This window comes from Argopecten irradians, chromosome 2 (genome assembly GCF_041381155.1).
Source record: "Argopecten irradians isolate NY chromosome 2, Ai_NY, whole genome shotgun sequence".
In the NCBI taxonomy this organism is placed as follows: domain Eukaryota; kingdom Metazoa; phylum Mollusca; class Bivalvia; order Pectinida; family Pectinidae; genus Argopecten; species Argopecten irradians.
Window position 1 is genome coordinate 19,130,961 of NC_091135.1, and position 24,430 is coordinate 19,155,390.

The 24,430-nt window shown below is 34.7% G+C and overlaps 1 protein-coding gene and 2 pseudogenes across 1 annotated transcript; all 3 read right to left on the minus strand.

Annotated features, from left to right (window-relative positions):
• Positions 1–504: 504 nt before the first annotated feature.
• LOC138316486 (uncharacterized) lies at positions 505–2,563 on the minus strand. The gene is made up of 2 exons (XM_069258179.1): positions 2,341–2,563; positions 505–920 (listed from the first exon to the last, which is right to left on the minus strand). The coding sequence occupies exons 1-2, from the start codon at positions 2,561–2,563 to the stop codon at positions 505–507; spliced, it is 639 nt and encodes a 212-aa protein (XP_069114280.1).
• A 2,550-nt stretch (positions 2,564–5,113) lies between these two features.
• LOC138316906 (uncharacterized) lies at positions 5,114–6,914 on the minus strand (annotated as a pseudogene).
• Positions 6,915–17,009: 10,095 nt separating this feature from the next.
• Positions 17,010–20,348, minus strand: LOC138316487 (transmembrane protein 198-like; annotated as a pseudogene).
• Between the last annotated feature and the right edge of the window lie 4,082 nt (positions 20,349–24,430).

Below are 24,430 nucleotides of genomic sequence, written 5' to 3' on the forward strand. Positions count from 1 at the left end.
TGTAAGCACACCTTAATGATTAGACACACAGATTAAATTATTCAATAGTAAGTTATTTATTAAGTATCTATCAAATGCTTCTAGGAAGCTGGGCTGCAGACAATATGACGACCAACAACACGCTTCGCTGAGTACATCCCAATGGGCCTGTTTGTGTGTTGTTCATACATAGTGATACTAATCACCCCCGCGGAACCCAAGTGTCTCCACTACGCTCCAGACTAGGCTGGTTAACATTGGTAACCGTCGATACTAATCAGATTGTAAAGACGTCTTTGTAGTTATCAACAATGTTTGCTATTGAATATTCATCATCTGAAAGAATATGCATTCTCATATTTGATTTATGCTTTTATTTACTGTTTAATTTTTCCGATCAGAAAAATGCTCTTTTTGCATTCTCTGTCCATTTCATCACATCTAGTATTAAAATTGCGCCACATTTTACGGATACAAAGCTATCAAAATTGTTATTCGATCAGTTCACTTAAGAAAAGCTTTAATTTATATTTTCCATCCTGATAATGTGGGGTGTCCATTAGCGATATCGCTAACCACCTTCCCAGTGTCTGTGTTTGTAACACGTATGAAAAAATGATCTCCCTCTTCCAAGCGCAGAACAACAATCGCTGTGGATTGATGTTTGTCTGTAATATCCTCAGAATTGGTGAGCGATTGCCCTTTTTCTACCCCGTTAACTATAAGGGCTGTGTTGATATAGGTTTTCATTTCTGAGATAACTTTCCACGTGATCACATACGTACCGGATACTGGCACTGTGTATATCCCGTCCTGTGGGTTGTAGCCATTGCATTGGTCGAGAACCTTATTGTTGAATATCATTATTACATCCTTTACCAACGTCTTAGATGTAGTTAGTTCCGTGTGGAATACAACAGTTGATGATGATGTGGCAACGCCTAAAGAAAATGAATTATCAGTTGAATTATGATTTAATCTGACTGGTTTATTCTGATACAATGGCGCGCCATGGTTGTGCACAGCAATGGCAAGGCGGAGTTGTTACCTCTTGCCCTGTTATAGGTACGGGGGGGGGGGTGTTCTATTCTCGTTGTGTAAAGTTAAACGTCAACCACAAGTCCCGACATATTATGATACAACAGGTAACGGTCAATTAAGCTAAAAAACGGGCCAAATAGTTATTTTACTAACTTTTGTTGATTTAAAAGGCCTTCTTAATCAGTAAACGAAACAAATGGTTTAATAAACTGGTTTGAACCAACTTTTTATAATTAATTCGCCTCATTTGTGTTATATTATGTAAAATTCATGAAAGGAATATCCAGGTGTGTTAATTTTACCCCACGTCGATATAACCATAATGATCGTCACCCCTGGATATAAGAAAGATTGTACCCCGAAACATAGCGACATTAAAGAACATCTATGAGTTGCTGTCATTTGGATTCCCAACTTTGTATAGCGAGGTCATAGCTTGTGATGTTATGATTCACGGACATTTAAAGTTGTATTTCTTGTAATTTTCACTGAAACGATATGTCGTTTTAACATTTGATATTTGAACATGGTCATGTATCTTGATGAATTATCTCCCCAAAACCATATGTCAGCATATAAGAGAGTCGCAATCTAGGGATCATATATGCCTGGTTTTGAATAAAACGCCTTCAATCAACGCCATGTTCAGTACTTTCGGGTGTTGGAATATTCCGAATCGTATCACATGACTGACGTCCACACGTCCTGCACGTGGTGATCCAGGTAACTAGCGTAAGCGCACATGTGTTTGTTTACGTTTTCCTTCTGACTAATATGAGCAAATCGTGCTGGTATATGTCTACAGAGTGAGTATTTGAAACATCTATTTTACACATTGCCGTATTTCAATATTGTGTGTATCAAATATTGTAATGTGCGAGCATTATTTTCTTTGTAGATCCAGTCTGTTGAGGTCGACCACATGTTTTGTTAACGAAAAATAGTTGACATTTCTCTTGCTTTCACAACTCTCGTGTTACTTCGAGATTGTCGCGACGATATTCGGAAGAGTTCGGAATGATTCGGCCTCTTTCGAGACTATTTTTTACGTGTACACGTTAAAAAGATTTTTTACTTTTATAATTAAAAATACTTCCAATGCTGCAACTTTATAAAAAGTGGTAAAATTAGAAAGTTTAAAAGTCAGACAAATGGAGAAAAATATGTATAACACTTAAACAGTTTTCACTATGACAAAAAGAGCGAAAGTGATAGACCAACTAACCAAAGAGATCGACTGACATCGTAGGACATATATATATCTGCAAAATAATGAAAATGAGTCTATGTATGTAAATACTTCAATTTACATATACTTACGTTTAAGTCTCCTTACTATCCGCCCTTTGCTGTAATTACTTTCCAGGTGGCCCGGCACCATGTTGTCGTGGTTACCATTACTGACCTCTGTGTGGCTCTCTGTTATAGCGTTCAATCCTCTTGGTTCTAATACATCATCCTTTCTAGTAGCGATTCCATCTCCGTCATCCTCTCCATACGATTGGTATGAACATTCATTCAACGTCTCCATCATGTTTGTCATTTTCTCTGTCAGTCCTGATATTTCTGACTTTCTCTTCTTAATTTCAGCGTCTAACTTTGCCTCGAGCTGTCTGATCTTATAATCCTTTTCATTAGTATGACTTATTACAAGTCAGGGCGCCATGGCAGACGTGTGTATGAAGGTAGTGAAGTAATATACTTGTATACCCCTATCATTTCTCAGGTAAACTTTATAAGGTTGCGAGTCATCTTTGAAATTCTTCATACTCTTAGCTACATGGTAAATCTGCATTAGTTACAGAGGAAAATGATATACAGGGTATTATTGTACCGACCGATTACGCATAAGCAAGCAAATTAATTTTATTTTCATGTATTCTGATGTAACAAATGCCGACAAAATAATTGTCGAAATTCAATATTGAATATAGCCTTTGCAAATATGCTTTTCTGAACGTGAACAGAAAATAATCAATGTCTTGATATTGCAAGCACAACACATTTTGGTCTGCAATATATGTTTTATTTTTAAACTGCGGCATTGAAGTGGAGGTCACGTTTTTATATCTGACCCCTGTCTTTAGGACGATACACAAACCAACCCTCGGTTACCGACTCGGACTAGTTTGTTCGTTTGTTATTATGTTTAGCAGCCTTTTGACAGTCATTGCGATTTAAGGACTGCCTCCTCCCATGCGTCAAAGTGTTGCGGTGTGTGAATATATGTATATTTTGGGAAGCTGCGGTTTATTCCTGTTGTGTTTCATTGTGATAATGGCTCACTTGTCTTTTTTATAGGGCTATTTCACTGACGAATGCCACAGATGAAAAACACCTAATAAGAGCTCCTCACGAAGGGAAAAACTTGTATTGAGAAGGCAATACCGGACACTGACGAAATCATTAAACAGGTGGCAGTGATCACTTGACTTATCCAATTGACAGACCAAAGAAAATGATAAAGATTTAAACTTACTTATATCAGCCATGTGTCGCTCTCACAAATTCCATTGGGAATGCAAACGTAATGGAAGATCTAATATGTAATCCTAGATAATCCACAGGGGGCAAAAACTCAATGGAAATGGATGTTGTCGTTCATTTTTGAATTTAGTGGACGGACTGATGAGTATATATGACAGTGTGATTTCCCCCCCCCCCCAAAAAAAAAAAAAAAATACGTGATTTGAAAAATTATTTAAAAATCGGGATATTTAGTTTTATATAAAACAGAGTTTTTTTAATAATTTTTCAAATCTCGTATATTTTGAAAAACAAAATCACATGACTGTCATATATACTCATCAGTCCATTTTCCAAATAGAGAAAATGTATGACAACATCCATTTTCATTTAGTTGGTCCCCTGTGAGATAATCCGCTCCTTCTAGTCAGGAAAACAGCAAGGAAATACCTGTGAAGGCATATGTGGATTACGACGTCTTGACAGCTCCCTCTGACAGAACTGAAATCGTCAAAGCAAAGCTTAATGGTGCAAACTGCATCTAAACACTCGTAAATGAACATAGAGACAGACTAGAAGGATGCATCAATAAACTTAGTGTCGGAGATACCACCTTTAATGGAGATGGTTTACTTGCATTTTGAAACTCTTCAATGCCCACAGATAACCTTACTTCAAATCTACTTTTGCTAAAGAAGTCCGTAAAAGCATATAGCTCATCAGAGATATACAAGAACTTTTGATGCCAACAACTATCGGGCATAAGAGTTATCCAGTAATCACCAGAGTACCAGAGGCTCTTCATAGTAATGCGAGTCTTCAGTTTCTGCCATCCAGAATACGATGCGAAGAAAGTCTACTGCAAATACGTCTCCTCTTATGGCGGCCGTCATCCTTGAAGAGACCATCCGAGAATCGAAAGACAACAAGAGCTCTTGTTATTATGTTTGCTTGATGCAAATCAATCTGATGCAGTGACCACAGTCTGGTGAATAAGTGAGTTTTCATAGGTCAATATAATGTGACCGGTGGGGTGTGTTGCTTGGTGTCTTCGGCGGCATGTTTCAGTGATATAGCACTATAAAAAGGGGCAAGAGTTCCACTATACAAGAAGACGCAACACCAACATACCGCAGTCTCCCAAAACACGCACCTCGCACTTCACACACTGCATGCACGGGAGGCCGTCCTTACATGACCCTGTCTGTTAATAGGACGTTAAAGTAATCAAACAAACAAGCAAATCATCGTAGTGGAGCATCATGCAGTACCTGCATATGATATGAAACAAATAATCGGAGTAGAGTCAAGTGGTCCCCTTCAGTTAAGCCTATCAGATCCATCAAGGTGTAGGGCAAGGGGGACATTTAGTGCGGAGTGTGGAGTACGGAGGTTCAGGCAGGGGACAAAACTCAGAGCCTACCTCACAGGGCCTAAATCCTCAACATAAGGCCAAATGTGAGACGGTGTCAAGGGGGACGATAGGAAGAATAAAGGTAGTTAGGAAGAAAACATAATATCCTAAACTTCTTTTACGATCATGCATAGGGACAGCAAGTACAATTCTAACGCCATAACTGCAAGGCTCAATGATCATCATCTGAAAGAATGAGTTCTCACAATTGGTTTAATGTTTTTATTTACAGTTATTATTTTTTTCTGATCAATTGATTTGATTATCAATTCTTCACTTGAATTCAACAAAAGATTCATCTTATATTTTCCATCCTGATAGTGTGGGGTAGCCATGAAGTGTACTGCTAACCACATTCCCAGTGTTTGTCCTTGTAACACGTATGAACAAATGATCTCCCTCTTCCAAACGCAGAACAACAATCGCTGTGGATTGATGTTTGTCTGTTATATCCTCAGAATTGGTGAGCGAATGTCCTTCTCTACTCCATTAACTATGAGGGCTGTATAGATAAAGGTGTTAATTTCGGAGATAACTTTCCACGTGATCACATACGTACCGGACACTGGCACTGTGTATATCCCGTCCTGTGGGTTGTAGCCATTGCCTTGGTCGAGAAGCTTATTGTTGAATATCATTATTACACCATTTACCAACGTCTTAGCTGTGGTCAGTTCCGTGTGGAATGCAACAGTTGATGATGATGTGGCAACGCCTAAAGAAAATGAGTTATCAGTTGAATTATGATTTAATCTGACTGGTTTATTCTGATACAACGGTGTGCCTTGGATCTCCATTTATAGCATTTGTGCACACCAATGGCAAGGACGAGCTGTTACCCATGTCCTTTTATAGGTATGGGTATGGGGGGTTCTATTTTCGTTGTGTAAAGTTAAACGTTAACCACAAGTCCCGACATATTATAATACAACAGGTAACGGTAATAAGCAGTAATAAGCAGAAAACGGACCAAATAGTATGTTTTATTAACTTTTGTTGATTTGAAGACCCTCTTAATCAGTAAACGAAACAAATAAACAAATGGTTTAATAAATTGGTTTGAACCAACTTCTTATAATTTATTCGCCTCGTTTGTGTTATATTATGTAAAATTCATGAAAGGAATATCCAGGTGTGTTAATTTTACCCCACATCGATATAACCATATCGATCGTCACCCCTGGATATTAAGAAAGATTGTACCCCGAAACATTGCGATATGAAAGAACATCTGTGAGTTGCTGTCATTTGGATTCCCAACTTTGTATAGCGAGGTCATAGCTGGTGATGTTATGATTCACGGACATTTAACTAACCAAAGAGATCGACTGACATCGTAGAACATATATTTATCTGCGAAATAATGAAAATGAGTCTATGTATGTAAATACTTCAATTTACATATACTTACGTTTAAGTCTCCTTACTATCCGCCCTTTGCTGTAATTACTTTCAAGATGACTCTTCACCATGTTGTCTTGGTTACCATTACTGGCCACTGTGTGTTGCGGTGTTATATTGTCCAATCCCCTTCGTTCTAATACATCATCCTTTCTAGTAGCGATTCCGTCATCCTCTCCATACGATTGGTATGAACATTCTTTCAACGTCTCCATCATGTTTGTCATTTTCTCTGTCAGTCCTGATATTTCTGTCTTTCTCTTCTTAATTTCAGCGTCTAACTTTGCCTCGAGCTCTCTGATCTTATCATCCTTTTCATTAATATGACTTTCAAGCTTCACTTTAACCTGGTCCATTCCCCGCCTCAGCTCATCGTTATTTACTAATTCGATGTTCAGTCTTTCCTCGAGCTGGGTGATTCTCGCTTCTTTTGTGGCTAGAATGTCCTCTAATCTAGAAATTATCTTGTCCAGTGCGGTAAGAATATCGGCGACCGAATGGCTTTTAGAATGTGGAGCAGCTCCATTAACTTGGCAAACACTGCCATAGAAGCACAGCAAAATTACAAGCCAAGCCATCATGATCGACAGACGTGCGTACGTAGATGTGTGATGCACTAGACTCGGTCTGCAAGTAAACTTTATATAAGGTTACGTGATATCTTTTAAATTTTCCATACTCTTAGTTACATGGTATATCTGCATTAGTTACAAAGGAATACAAAGCCACAAGGTGATGTGACCGATTTCGCATAAAAACAAGCAACTCGTTTTATCTTTATAAAAACCTAATTATGAATGTTAAACACAGTATATACTAGATAGATATATGATGCCTTTTCTTCAATTAAAATAAGAATATAACCTTTGCAGATATTCAACAAATAATTATATGTCTAAATATTGCAAGCACAATACATTTTTGTTCTTAAAATACATGTTTTATTTATAAACTGCAGCATTTAGGTGGAGGTCACGTCCTTTTATCTTACCCTTGTCGTTGATTGAACGATACACTATCCAATCCTCTGTTACCGACTCGGACTAGTTTTGTTTGTTTGTTTTATTAGATGTAGCGTCCTTTTGAAAGTCATGGTCATTTAAGGACCACCCCCAAGCGTGCAAAGTGTTACGGTGTGTGAGTGCAATACTGTACACAAACGAGATTCTTAAACAAGTGGCAGTGATCACCTGACTTATCCAGTTCATAGAACAAAGAAAAAAGGATCAAGATGTAACATCACTTACATCAGCCATATGTTACTCTCACAAGTGCCATTGGGAATACAAACGTAATGGAAGACCCAATAGCCTAGATATTCCACTCCTCCTAGTCAAGAAAAACAGCAAGTCAAGGGACATAGGGACAGAGTAGAAGGATTCATCAACGAACTTTATATAGAGATGGTACACTTACACTCTTTCAATGTCCATAGATAACCTTACTTAAACTCTACTTTTGCTTAACAAGTCCGCTATAGCATATAGCTCATCGTAGACTGGCCACCGGTCTCTCATCCGGAACTCCTCGGGGAATAGATATTACACTCGGATCATCCGGAACTCCTCGGGGAATAGATATTTTCGTGATAATACCCGATGAGTTCAGGATGCCGGTCTCTAGAATATTAAAAAACATGCCCTGCAGGTAGGGCGTTAGAATTGTACCTGCTGACCCTATTGCATGATCGTAAAAGGCGACTAAATTTAGGATCTTATCTTTTCTCTTCTTCATAACTGACTTTATTCTTAGTTTTTGCTCCTACTTAGCACTCAGCATACAGGGAGTGGGACGACTGGTTCGCCCGTTGTCAGTATAATGTGACCGGGTGGGGCGTGTTGCTTGGTGTCTTCGGCGGCATGCTTCAATGATATAGCACTATGAAAAGGACAACAGTTCCGCTATACAAGAAGACACAACATGAATGTACCGCAGTCTCCCAGGACACACACCTCGCACAACATACATGCAACACCGCATACACGGGAGGCCGTCCTTACATGACCATAGCTGTTAATAGGACGTTAATTAATCAAACAAACAAACAAAGAATATTAAAAGGGTAATAAAATTTGGCTTGATTATTTTTGTCTCTTTTTTTGGCTATGATATACTTTAAACATCTAAAAAAGCGTGCCGGGAAATAAAACCAGGTCTCTTTGGGGTGGGGCATCCTCAATATTCCAGGGGTTCCGATCACTTACGATCTCTACATCAGTCATTTGGTGTACATCAAAAAAAGAGCCGGATAGTTTTAATGTTATGCGTCGCTCTCTCTGTAGTCTTCAAAGGAAATCTTTGACTTGAAGGATAACAAATCTTTCGATCTGAATAGCAAACTAAAAAAAAAAAAAAAAAATGAAAAAAACACCTTACGATAAAAGAAATGCATTTCACTTCGTTTCGTTTATTTTGTATTTGAATTATCGAGCTTTAAAATTTATAGCATTTTTTAGCATATGTGTGGTGTTCGGTGTTCTCAAACGTGCATAAAATTTAATCGTTCAAAAATTAATTTGATTAATTTGGGTCCGGGTCCATGTCGTTCGGGGAATATTATTTAGCATAGTGGCTTCCTATAAAAAATCCGAAAAGAATAGTTGGATTTACGAAAGATATACATACAAACACAAGACGCGATAGAATAATTCCGGAAAATGAATGCCCTTTCCGTCATCTGCTTCGTGCTTTAGAATCAACATACAAAAACAACATGGCTTCCGAAAATGAAAGTAGAATCCTGTACGTACATCACTACCTGTAACTACAAACTATGTACCTCGAGATAATTATGTATACAGCATGCAAACGTCAATATGATAATTTGAAATTTCAACGCAAAGGAATGTAAGTATAATAACGACTGATCTTTTTTTGAAACAAACAGCAAGACGAAGACGATAATTGCTAACTTCAAACTTGTTACGTTACCGTTACTTTTTGTCACAGGGATCGACCTGGTACGATTTTTTTTAACCAACAATATATAAAATATATATATTATAGTATTTATAATATATATATTGATATATATTTATCACAGGCGTCTGCTTCTGGTTTGACAAAAATATAATAACCTACCTCTACTATATAGTGTTACAAAAGATTAACTACTATTCATTTTTCTGAAAAACATTTTTTTTTCAAATTTTAACACATCAGTATATTCATTATTTATTTCCAATATTAACATGTAGATATGTAGTTTAATTTCCCAAAAGTTTTTACTTCCAAAAAAGCTAAAGTCAATACTAATAAAGGACAATTAATGACAAATTGAATATGTATAACAATAAGGCTAGTGACAACACAAGAGATACAAAGTGTATGCTATTGTTGTTCATGATCAGGCTTTAATTTCTCGAAACAAAAATGCAGACTTAAGTTTTTCTCATTTAACTTATATGAAAACTTTTAGACTTAAGTCAGTTTTGAACTTCAGTTTAATTTGTTTCGAGAAATCGGGGCCAGTACATAAAAATTGCCTTGTCACCAATTTTTGTCCGTAATAACTATTGTTGTCATTTGTTATAACTTGCTGTCATTCGAAAGTATGACTGCAAAAATATGCAAATCCAATGCATACAAATGTACATACTTTACTTACAACAGGTCAGCTAATGAATTTATTATTATAAAAAATAGGTTTCTCTTATGTTTACGTACGCGTGGTATCATTTTATGAAATACTGTTCGCACTGTTTTTTCCAGTCTTGATGATAGCTTCAAGCTAATATGACTGACTTTCATAAATTTCCAGTTTTAGCTCGCCTATTCGAAGAATAGGGGGAGCTAATGTTGTCACCCCAGCGTTGGCGTCAGCGTTGGCGTCCCATTTCACGTGAAAGTTTTGAGCAAGTTTCTGTTTCGTCAATTGTTTAAGCTTAAGTCATCATAAATGTTTATGATTTTATTTTCCTAATGTGTATGGATGCTGAACGTGATAATACAACAAATTTGGGGCCCTTTAGGTTTTTTTTGAGTCTGTTAATTTGTCATATTTCCATGTTAAAGTTTTTGAGCAAGTTTCTATTTTGTCAATTGTTTAAGTGATAATACAATCTATGATGTTGATATCAAGATTAGCAAGGTAATTTTCCTAAAGTGTCTTTTGTTCTTCTAATAAACCTATGGGTTCCTTCAAGTTGTAGTTAACTAAAACAGTTAGGCTTGAATTTCAGTTCCATGGTAAATACTTGATCATTCAAACTGCTTTTGAAAGGCGAGCTATTTAAGACTTTTGCTTCAACCACTTTGTTAGATAATGTATTCCAATCTTGCACCACTCTATTAGAAAAACATTTTTTAAAATGCAGTTCAAATGGCATCTTCTTTTTCTAAGTTTGTAGGCTGTTCTTTTGGTTCTTGTTTGATCTTCCACATCAAAAAATCATCTTTGTCTACTCTGTCAATGTCCTTTATTTTAATTCTATAGGTTTGTACCATATCGTTCCTCTTCCGCCGATATTGCAGTGTTGGTATTCCTAATCTTATATCAAGATTAGCAAGGTAACCCCACTAAAAGTTTTGTTGCCCTGCGTTGCACGTTTTCAATTCTAACAATATCATTATTGTATTTTGGGTTCCAAACACAGCTTGAATATTCCATATGAGGTCTAATGAGTGATTTGTACAGGATTGTGAACATGGCCTTATTTAAATAGTCAAAACTTCTTCGGATAATACCAATCATTCTATTTGCTTTGGATATATGCTCTCAGATATATGCTTATTAAATTTAAGGTCCTTATGAAAAATAACTCCAAGGTCTTTTTCATCATTAGTTAGTTTGATTTCAGTTATTTTTTCATCTCCATCAGTCATTTTGTAACTTTGTTGTGTGTTGTTGTAACCAAATTGGATAGATTTACATTTTTCCATGTTAAAGTTGATTTGCCAAGTTTCTGACCACAGTGCTAGTCTATCTAAATCCGTTTGAATATCTCTTTGTCCTTCCTGATTAGCTGGACCAATTATCTTGGCATCATCTGCAAATAATTTCACTAACAATTTAACTTGTTCGGGTAGGTCATTGATGAAGATAAGGAATAGAACAGGTCCTAAAACACTCCCTTGAGGAATACCACTTTTTACTTCCTTCCAGCCTGAACAATGTCCATGTACATGCAGTCACTCTTTGTTTTCTTCCTATTAGAAAATGACTTATCCATTTGAGTACTTTTCTGTTTATACTGTAGCTTTCTTTAAGTTTCGACAACAATCTTTGATGAGGAACTGTAACAAATGCTTTTCTGAAATCGAGGTAAACTATATCAACAGGATTTCCTTCTTCTAGTAATTTTTTTAACTATTTCTACAACCTCCAGTAATTGTGTATAAGTTGATTTTCCTTTCCTTAATACAAATTGATGAGCTGACAGTAAATCTTGTCCTTCCAGATGTTTTAAATGTGATCTTTGATTATTTTTTCCAAAATTTTCCCCACGATAGATGTTAAGCTCACCGGTCTATAATTTTCCACTTTTTTTCTTGTTTCCCTTTAATACTGATTAATATTTTTACATGTATATGTAAATTCATGGATGTATACATTGACTATACTGTTTTCTTCCTACCTAATACAGGATACTGTAGGACACAGCAGAAATAAAGTTATGGACATGGCCCTGAAGAAATTGAAGTGAAACTAATGGAAACTGTAACCCTCAATGATGCCTCTTAGAAGTGTGTCGATATACAACAGCTTGGAAACACTGGACAACACTTTAGAAGATAATGATTGGACAAGAAAGAAAACATGACTAATTCAATATTATCACATTAAAACATTGTTTGTCTTTTAATGTGTTCATCATGATCAATTCAAATGAAACAAATTATCATCTGCATATTCTAATGCATACTGTAGTTCTAATTATACCATTTTGATGGTTTGTATTCAAGTATAACTACAACATGTCTCTACTGAAAGCATTCATATTTGAAATGGGAACAAGTTTATATGAATTATTCAGAGAGGTTTTCTTGTATTTCCTTCCAATATGTTACCATATAGTGAGGCATGTTAGCCATGCTGTTGTGTTACTGATGCCCTATGTGTGTAAGGTGACCTCTATATCGATGACCTTTGGCCTCTGGGTCATAATGGAGACCTGGGAAGGTTTAGACAACAAGGATAGGTATTTTCAAAGAACTCTTAGCTGGTTGTTTGTTTCTTCACTGGCAATTCTGTGTGTTAAGGAATTATTTCATAAGTGTTTTCAAAATCGAAGGAAGGCTTCATCAGAGTGTGAAGGACAAAGAATAATGGATAGATCATTGGAGGAGCAAGAGAGTGTGATGATGATGCCAGTGATTTTCGAAAATTGTGAAAATGAAAATTAAAAAAATGACTTCATGTTCATCAGGGAAAATTGGGGAAGATGGAGGCAATATTGACAAGAGGAAGAAAAACAATAACATAACTTTAACTTTCAATGGGTCGTGTGTAGGAAGAAATGAATACAGCTGCATACTTTATTTTTCAAAATTTTTCAAGAATAGTTAAAGATGAAAGACGCTCTAATTTTAGGTATTGGTTTACGGGATTAGACAAATGTCCATGTGCAATAGTGTTATTATGAAGATACTAGTTGAAATTTAGTAATTGTAAATTATCAAATTTTCTTAATGTATAATTTATCTATATTTATCCTGGCAAATTGTTACTTGGCATGAACAAGAAACCTGAAATTTACCACCTCATATAGTATAGGGATACGTCCGTGTTCAGGGACTTATTATGATACAAATAATTACATGTATATGATACTTGATATTGAGAATATATACCATATGATGCCAAGTAATTCATATTAGCAATTTAAGTTATGTAGTGATTATACATCAATCAGTACAACTTGAATTAAACAGCTATACATAATATATAAAATCTTTGGGTTTGTTTTTCATGCTTTGATTTACACAGTAGTGTTTTTGCTTCCCAGTTTTATGAAATCACAAACGCCTTAAATTGACTTGTTTTTTTGTGAATCCTTCAAATCAGTTTAGTTGTGCTAATCTTTACTGGAGTTATTGCTCTTTGTCAAACATCTTGATGTGGTACTGCCTATATAGACCATGCAATTAGGGTGTACAAAACTGTTTAAGGTTTCAATTTGGGTTGTCATTCACATATTAGTTAAAATGGACACCTCAAACATGTTTCTATGCCACTTAGTTCCAATACTAAATCCCTATCAGAATTTAATATGCTATAATGGCGGCCATCTTGGATTTGAATCCAAAATAAGGTTTTGCCAAGGAGGGATTTAGGTAGACTTTTTCTTGTGACAAACATCTAATCAATTTCAGTTGAGAAACATTTGTTAACATTTTGTCCAACCTCTAATGGAAAATGAATTTATTGCCTGCCTAACTTATCCACAGACAAGCAAGAGGTTTGAAAGTTTGCACATTTTTAATTCTAATTCTAACATATTCTAATTCTTGTGTCAAGATATTGTTTTTGCTGATCTCCTAAAATAGCATGTTTCTGTGCATCATATTTAGTCTTTTGACAATATCTAGCCATGCAAGAGTAGCTAGGGTATACAAGTTGGCTAGAGTTTGGCTTTGTTTTTGTTGTTTTGCAATGAAGTTTCCTATTAATTGTGTATTTAACTACAATAGCTAAATATACTTGGTATGGCTGTAGCGTATTGTTTTAGTCCCATGCAGAAAAATTATGAACTTAATAATACTTTGAAGCAAAACTGGATAAAGGGTAGAATGTCTTGTAACACAAATCAATGTAAATCATCCATATATGTAGGTTTAGAAAACTTTTTCGGTAAACTGGAAACTGAAAACACAAGATCTGGTGTCGTGCAAGACTATTTTTTTAAGTTTAAATTTTTTCACAGTATACAGTAAAACATGGTTATAACGAAACTCTGGGGACCAACAAAATCACTTTGCTATAAGTTTAGTTTGTTATACAGATAATGCAGGTATATAATGGGAACTGTAACAGGGATTGAAGATTACTATGTTATGACCATGGGTTTGTTGTAAGTGCGTTCGTTATAAACATGTTTTACTGTAAAATTTTATTAAGGTTATTTGTCCAATATTTAGACAATCAACTTAATTATGAACCATCCAACAGCTACATTCCTAAATTTAATTGGGCAAATAACCATGACCAAACTTCACTCAAACCAAGATAAATGTATGTTTGCTTCAGGTGTAATGAAAATCCACCATTACAGTATATCATGTATTAACATTTCTCCCCTTTTCCCTTACAAATCCCTGAATAATTTCATTAGTCTGCTAAACCTGCCTATATTATAAGGTTTTTTTTTTATTATTTTTTTTTTTGCTCAAATGACCTTTGACTGTAAAATGAAATGAGATCATCGGTACTACCCTGACCTCTGGTCAGTGAAGTCCTTTGTTAACATGAAGCTCCAATTAACTACGTGCTGCATAACGCCATAAGATATTCAGTAATACACAATTGAGAATCTGAGCTTTTATTAATAGTTTCAGTTTGTAAGTGCATTTCACAGAGTTACCTCCCTTTCAGGTAGTTATCGATTGTGACGTAATTATTTTGCGAGCGAAATTAACCTTGTTTTCTCTAAAACTTATGATGTTAGGCTCGCAAACACATGACGTCACAATCAATACCTAACAGCAAGGGCAGATAACTCTGTAATATGAATGAACAGCATATGAGTCTCTCTAGGTGAGGGAACTATATTATGTATATGTTATAATTTATACTTATAATGACTGACTTCATTTGAAATATAATAATTAGACAGTTTCACAAATACATTGTACGTTATAAAATATCAAGATTACCATTGTAACTAGAAGGTACTGAGGAATCACAAAAACAACTAGATATATATTTCAGAAAACATTTTATTTACATAACAATCAAAACAGCAACTTGCTTAAGTTAAACTTTCATAACTCCCATTTATCACACTTACTTGCCATTACTTTCTGACTATACATGTTTAATTAAATGTAAAATAACCTCTCTTCCAACAATAAACTCTATACTGTATAAGGAGGCCTGACATACCTAGACATAGCTAACACACAAGACTGAGGGACAGTTTTATATATAATTACTAGTAATAGAGATTTCACTCCTGTGCTCAAGTAAAAGTTGAGCAACAGTGGTTGTCTCCCTTACAACACTTTCTTCTTTTCACAAGCGCCTATGGCTAAAAGTAATTGAATTGACTGTAGTTATGTTTTTCAAAAAAATAAATTCCTTTATCAGTCGATTACCTTTATAAACCAACAAATCAGTATTTTTAAAGCAGTGAACAACTGGATTAGGAGATCATGACATTACACCTGTTTAACTAGCTGTTAAACTATCAATTGGATGATGAAAATAAAACTATTGCCAAAAGTATAAATTCTGAAAATATGAAAATAGCACACATATTTAATACAAAGTACAAATATTGGCAGTAAAAAAAGGAAAAAAAACCCATACATTTATTATGCACATCAAAACTGAAGTTTTCATAATTCAGATGTAAGCGATACCATGAATTATGCATATGTACTTCCAATGGCAGAAATTAATAAAATAATAAAGACTTCTTGATATTAAAACAGTACATATATGGTAAAATATGAACAATTCTTCACATTAGTCATAACTAATCTTTAAAGGCCACAATTATTTTAACAATTTTCAGATAAAATACAACACAGTAAAATGAGCTAAGTCAGACAAAGTGAGTGCCATGTTTTCTAGTCTAGCTTCCTTACTAAAAAGAAATCCACAAAAATACTGGTATTTATTGCACATAAAAATGACAACCTATCGTATAGTTAACTGCCTTTTAAACTTACACGTTTTTATTAAAATTATACCTGAACCTAGCTGGCTCAGAATGATCTTATTGGAATTTTCATATTGCTGCTTTAACAAGTGTTATTACAGATGAATAAAATGTCACTGCATAAGTGGTTCAAAAACTTAAGCCAAATAGCCAAAACTTGACAGTCAAATCAGGTAATGTTACTAAGATTCCTCAATTAATTTGAACTTTTTGCTACAGATCTGAGTTTGATATAAGTCATATTTATTGATAATTAACACAGTACAGAGATCTATAAAGAAACTGCTAAGTAGATAGATGCTATCATCATCTGTACAGTATAGCTGGTTATTTTCGTGGGAATGATGTTTTTACGATTTTGTAGGACATTGCTCAGAATCCGAAAAAATTGTTCAGCAAAATATTGAGAAATAGTTCAATCATTTATACACTGAAAGATAAATAGTGAAAATTTAACACCGCCATAATGTAATTTAAATCACAGAAATTTGACCCACTTAAATAATCAGCTATATGGTAATTAAAACAATTAGCTGCATGTTCAAATCAATACACCAATCATCATCATAATGAGAACACCAAACATACTGATACTCATGGTAAGTTGAAGGAAAGTCAAACATTCAGATGACCACAAAAACATACAAGTGACCAAGATGAGCTGATAATACTTTGAAGCAGATGAAAATATTTAAGCGAGCCTGATGACTGGCGATCTAAAAAAAATCAAGGAATGCTGGAAGCAAATACCCAGAGTTAAAATGTATAAAAAGGTAAGTTTTTTCTTCTGTGTCCTCTGTTATCGAGGAATGCAGAGAACCAAGTACGCGGATGATCTCAGGAAATCTGTGTCAGTGTGGTGTTTTGTTTTCTCACACTTACACCGGTTGATCTCAGGGAATCTGGGTCAGTGTGGTGTTTGTACTCTCTAGTTCTGGTGTATGTTCTGTAGGAATGATAGTCTGGTGTTTGGTCGACGGGGACAACTTCTGGTGTTCTGACGTCAGATAGCCCTGTAAAGAGATCAGTATAAAGAAATATTTACATTTTCACTTCGCCCCGCCTCAATGAAACTAGTAAACTCCGATCACTTCATTTCCCAATGAAGATGCTTGGTCACGCGCTGACCTCTGACCGGCGTGAGAATACATTTTGACATTGTTTACATTTTGACCTAGTTTTACGCCGCTTCAGTTTTGAATGAACTTTCTGCCTGTCTTTGTACATTCAGAAATGCTTGAGAAAGTGATATTAGAAATTGTCAGTAATATAATATTATACAGATATTTTACACGTATTTTGGTGAAACGCTGACTTAGGCTCAAGCCCCGGAAAAATGCTGAACATAGGCTATACCGAACGCATGAGGTTCACCACTCATCGCAAATAGGCATAATCGAACGCAAATGGTTATGATAATGTGCACAATATATGTGATGCGGTGATATACATGCAAGCTTAGAAACGATAGATTCCATTAAATAGCAAAAAGGCTGATTTCAGTGAAATTAAGCCTAACAAAACGATTCTGTGAGTGTCGAAACCCACAGCATTGGAGGGTCGTTGGAAACCGCCAATATTTCAAATCAATGTTTCTCTACTTACTTTATACAGCATTTTAATCCCAAAACTCCAGTTGACAGAGAAGTTATCACATTTCAAGAATAACACAGAAGTCTTCCAGTGATCTGCGACTAAATCCCACATTTTAACACGTTTTATTGAGCCCCCGGAAGCACCATGTTATTGGGCTGCATCACATACCATAGACACAGGGGTTGGATTTCACAACATGTTTAGTTAATAAACATTTAAATGTCAGCTACAAATAATTACCAGACGGAAATACAACATTCAGTTACATTCCACAACAATTACAATTGAATTTTAAAAGGTTTGATTATGTTTAGATACCAACTATTCAGCATTTTCACCACAATCATCATTTTCTTCAAAACCGGACCCCTGCTAAATCGAGCAACCGGATTACACATTGACTGCACTGCTAGTACTGCGCAGCAATTTTTGTATTTGAAGCTACATAATGTTTTTATGATAAAATTTAAGCCATTAATTCCTGTACATAGAAAACAGTATTTAGAAATCGCCGTTTTTAATCTTAACAACGCACAAAGAATGAAGTTATTTTCGGAACTACATTTTGTGTTGCCTTGGTGACGAGAAGAACTGACTGGCGGCTGTTCCGTAGCTGTACATACATGTACGATAACTGGTACAATGTTGCAAATTTGTATAATAATCTGATACCGAATACATATAATTTGATTTTTTTCAACAGCGGGATTTTTAAATTGATTAACGTAAATATAAGGATTGATTATCAATTTTGTTGCTTGCATTGACTGATGAAGAAAGTTAATCTCGTGCAAATGTTACATGAACTGCTTCGCAGTTCACTTCATTTGCACGAGATTAACTTTCTTCATCAGTCAATGCAAGCAACAAAATTGACAATCAATCCTTAAATGAAGACAAATCAGTCGGCCAACAATTACATAACTGGATCTGCCGACAACCAATTTCATTTTTTTTTATAATGGCACTGACACATACACATACCATCTTCGGGTTTATATTGTTTATTTTCAGAATTATTGAGCAGGATGATCAAGTCTCCCAACTTGGAGATAATGTAACTCATCTCAATAAAAGGAAAAGATATAACTTATTAAAACATGATAATAAGTTAACAATTACAAATCCATAGAATATTAATATATATCAACTGATTTGCAAGATGAAAGTGTTGTAATCAACAGAACAGGTAAAGATCTCACATGAAGAAAACAAATAGATATAACGAGTGAGATGGTATGCACATTTACTTGTGTTATGACATCAGAAGCTTTTTACCCGGCCTAATCGTTGGTGTTACAATACATATGTATGTTATTGTAGTTAGCTACCTACATACACAGGGATACTGACAACATCAGATAGTCAACACAGGTATATTTCACCTGTAATAACAATGTCAGCCATTACTATTAGTGTACCTGTGTAATGACATCGCCTGTGAGTTCTACGAGTCTGATATATTTGTGTGCCGAGAATGTTGAGTTTTCGTGTTTCTGACGTTGTTACCTCTACTGTAGATTAACCTTCTTCATTCGTCTTGTTTTTTTTTTTTTTTTGTCAGCATGTTGAAAGTAGTAACAGAAAATAATACAAACCGACCGATATATGTATTAATCATTCTAAAGCTAACAACAATGAACAAATTAAAACCATTTTGTTGAGATGACTGTATTTTAAAGATTTAATCAAACCTTTATTATATCTATTATCATAAATTAGTACCGGTTAGTCCAGTATTACATATTATATTTTCTCCGTTCTAAGAATATTCTCTATTTGATGTCTGTGTTCCCGTTTGTTAGATGACAATATTATGCCTTACCCCCCCTCCTCCCCCCCCCTATGCTTATGTAAGTGTGACAAGTCTTAGATCTCCATGGTTTTGGATCAAATATGACTGCATGGTTGATTGAAGAATGCAGCATATAGTGTAGTGCAATCAACCATGTGTGTCTTTAACAATAATGTGACTGTGTTCTTTGAAAACATGTCTTCAATTTCAACAAAATTTTATTTCAAATAAATAGAAAAAGATTGAACAACCAGGCAATGTCCTATTGTCCCCTGTAATTAGATAAGATGCCATGATGAAAAGTGCAAATATTATTTCTGACTTGGTTATGATACAAAAATAGCCTTAACACTTGGACACCCACCTTCTCTGTGATCGTATCCTTGCCCTGTAATTTTCCATTGTGTTATACTTCCCACCAGAAAACAGAAAGGCCAGCAACCTAGGATCACCCAACTGTACCAACAAATTGGGTCAGAGTTAACTCCCTTTACACGTTCCCAGGAATATATCAGAATCATGAACTTTTCGATAAAGTAGTCCAGACAGGCAACCATCAAAGCACCACCGAAAACACTTGTACCCAATATCGTAAATGTCCTTTGAAATTTCAAGGTCAGAATTGCGAAAAGTAGTCCAACAGCCGAAAGAACACCAATGGGAATCCAAATGGTTTCTGGGTGGTAGAAGAACTCCAACTTTTATTAAAGGCTGCAACATGGCATACTGATACTCCCAGATGGAAGACAGTATGAAATAGTCCTACCTTATAGCACAAGCTTGGTGTATGATTTCCACTACAGTATGCCCGGCCTCCCGAATGCATCCCCATATGTTTCCCAGTAATGTGACGGTAAGCATTTCTTCATCAGACAATATCCAACATACAGCCGATTACAGGCACTGAATATATAACCCGGTGAGGAACATATGGGCCTTAAAGAATCTGGAAAAACCATGCAAAACACCATAAAATTATAATATTAAATATATAATTCAGCATTGAACATTACACTGTACAATAACATCTTATATGTTTCAATAAATAAACAACTGTGTAGAAATCTATAAAACATATAATATTACCAACATCTGTTTACATTGTACAATTAAAACCTGCTTTAGTATACGAATAGTCCGCTGTTTGTTTATAATTTTTTTGTATAAAGAAAAATCTAATATAAAATTTTTGTTTTAAATTTTTTTTAAAAAGAAAAAAAAAAATAAAAAAGTAAATTTTTTTTTTTTTTTTTTTAAAAAAAAAAAATTTTTTAAAAAAAAATAAAAATAAGAAAAATCCCCTAAAAAAAAAAATATGTCACTTGGCTATATATGCTTAATAGACCATTTTTGCTTTGCCCATTGAGGTGTGTCTCTAGAACAAGTTTGATCTGTATTATATTTATTACATGATTACATAGTTTAGCATACTACGTGGTACATTACAGAATGGTATATAGTTATTCTATAAATACTTGTATGGTACCTGTTCTTCGATAACTAATGTGGCAGTGAAATGCATTAAAGGTACCTGATTTGTGATATCTGACTGTATGACATTTGTAGGAAACAATATCAAAATAGAATCTGTTATATCTACTAACCATAAGAAAAGTAGTTAAATAACTTCCGCAAAACGATAACACATGGAAAAGATGGACGACCAAATTGCTGATGTTCATATTTGATAGGTCAATTTTCGATCACAGAGACTGAATGTTATTACAGCGTTGTTCCGTACCGGAAACAACAACAGTGGTGTTGGGTGGCCTGAGGTTTCCCATACTCAACGTCACTGTTTGACTGAAAGTCAGTTGTTATGCCCTATATTTGTGGATGAACTCCACACTAGTCCATTGATGAATATTTCTGGCTTCTGTTTGAACACTCGGGATAGATTAATTAAAAGCTATTTTGATGGGTAACCTTGACTGTCCCTCCCTGTTAAAGGGATTATCTGTAATATCTGTAAGATTTAATACACAAAAAATATATAAAATTATTGCTTTTGTTTTACATGCCATGATATGAATTTTTTATATTTGTCAATAGATTTTTCCATTACCACAAAAATGAAACCGTGACGATTTACAGAATATTGAATTTCTCCATATCATAGACAATCAACTTGTGAATTTAATAAAGTTTGAGCTCATTGCAATTGTTTTGGTTATACAATCCATAGAAGTTTGGGATAACGTATAACGCATTATAGCCATAAACCTAGTAAAAAAATGTAATGGGTGATTCAGTAACCAGAAACAAATATCTGTAAAAGAAAACTGCAACTGTAGGTAAGAGACTGCAACAAATGTCCTTTTACATGGAACATTATTTTGTTTAGAATCAACATTTTTGCCCACCTACGTAGCCCTCGTGTAGTTTCTGAAGATACACAAGGATAATACAAGAACAACATAGTCACATAATTGATGATATGTCTGTCTTATATACGATGCATAATACATCAATTATTACTTACACATGGAGGAAAAAAAAAACCCAAATGAAATCAAAGCTCATACAAACAACTTCATAGATTTACAAACGAATTATGATACAATGATTCAGAAAAACCGTGTTATAAGTAAATATGTCTGATGGGATTTTCTTTATAAGGGTTAATTGATGATCATCTAACAAAAGAAAACTGATTCTGTTTTACATTAGTTTCAGTGATGGTGTATAAACTAAAATGGCTTAATGTAATTTCTTATTGTGTTTCATACCAGGATTATATAAACAAATGGAACATTACCTCATGAAGCTTGTAACTTTATGATTTAATGCTTAAGTTTTTATTGAGGTCACATAACTTTCTATAATGAATTAGACTTAAATACGAACCGTGTATACTAAAAAAAGCATACATGTGTGGTTAAGGCATGATAATGGTATCATCCGGGTGTACCTTAGACTTACACATAGTTTATCAGGCAACTTTAAACCATATCTGTCAACTATATAATTACGAAGTGCCCAAATTACTAAGCCTACAGTATTTGTTATTGTTTATCAAATCTAAGACAAGACAAGTGTGCGACATATTGGGATGAACTTGGTTATTATATTTTTAATTTACTATATGGTCGCTTCCCATGATAGTGGGAACATGTGTAAAGGTGTCAATATCTCCAAATTATGTCTTATCAGTAGATAAACATATTCTAAATCCTAAGAAACATATAGATATAGAAGTGTTTTCTTCAGAACAGTTGAAATACCTAATATTCTTGGTATTACACAGTATCATCTAGTTTTGGACATTCATGCCTTCAGAGTAATTAGATAATTAACTTAACTTGTGAATTATAGAACTCCTACGATCTCAGCCATTCATCCCTGGCAACAAAGTGAGAATAGTTTCATTTGGCTATATAAATAAGTGCCTTATATATATATATCCAGAAAGTGATAACCTTCCAACAGTTTCCAGTCGTTATATAACGACAGATTATCTAGCTCTCCTTTAAATTGAATGACTATGGACTATCCATGTCTTCTGAGAAACATCTAGGGGAATGGTGCCCAGGCATTTATACTATTATAGGTTCGTTGATTGTCTTTTTAGAAGATTACTCACATAAAAAAAAAAAAAAAAAACATCTGATTGTCTTACTGTGGAGCGGTTAATTTATTCATACAGATTATTCACCCGATACCACTTTCTCTCAAGTCAAATAACTAAATAAGTGAAAGTCCAACAGTTTTATTTTGGCCAGCAGCACCAAAGATTTACAGATGTTTGCTTATACATAACAACAGATCTAGATCCATGAACTTCTTGTGTCAAGACATTGTACCAATTTACATGCTAATCTATAACTGTAAAACCAATTCTCTTTCAGCTACTAAATTTCATGATTTCCATTTTAAAGACTTTCTTGAAGAAAAAGTTTCGCTGATTTAAAATTGAATGGAAAGTTTATCTTTGAATTCAATGGTGTGAATTTACCTTCATGGCGAAATTTCATACGACAAAGAATCAGGTATTAAAATAAAACTTTTTCTATCACTGTCAAGTTTGAAGATAAGACAGAATTTTCCACAGCACCACAGCAATAAGCTAGTAACTCCAAAGTTCCTGTATTATCTAATTTATCCACCAAATCCGCAGCAACAATTTCCTCTGTAATCCACAAAATCCGAGAGAGTAGCAGTTTTCTCTGCTCACCTGTATTCTAAGTCAGGGATTACTGTTGGCCTATATACACTAATCATATCATGCTACAGTACAAGTAGCTGTGAAACACTGCCAAATCTCTAGTCTTTTATACCAGTATACCTCTGGAATATTTGTTTATCTTTCACACTATGTAATAAACACATATATTATCAATTATAAACAAAGGAATACATTTACTCTCCTTAATTGTGTGGACTGCAAAGATGGTAGATGACCTTCAAATCTGATGAGAATGTATTAGGATAATACCAGATGTATTAAACAATGAGATTATTAGTGCCTCTTAAAAATTATCTGTAGAATCAGTTTTATATAGATATTCACACATGGAAGATCCAGGGGCTTCGATCTGAGATAAGCTACAATACGAGTGACCAGAGGTTCTATTCTAGATATAGAAGAGAGTAAATTGACTCTCAAGGGCATATCTTATACTAGATTATCTCCCCCTGGTTTAAAAATTACAGTCTACAGAATCAGACATATTATGGAGACAGAAGTTATCAAGCCAAATTTTAGTGATAATTGTAACAGGGGATGCTGTTGTTATACAAGTTATGGTTCTTGTAGTCCAGCTCTGTCAGTCAACATACAAATCCTTCTGAATTATCCTAGCAACCACTAGCTGAACTCACCTTGACAGAAAATTATTGCTCTGCCATGAGCTGTTATAGATAATTACTGGGAAAACATGTAATGACAACACAACCGACTTGGAGCAATACCAA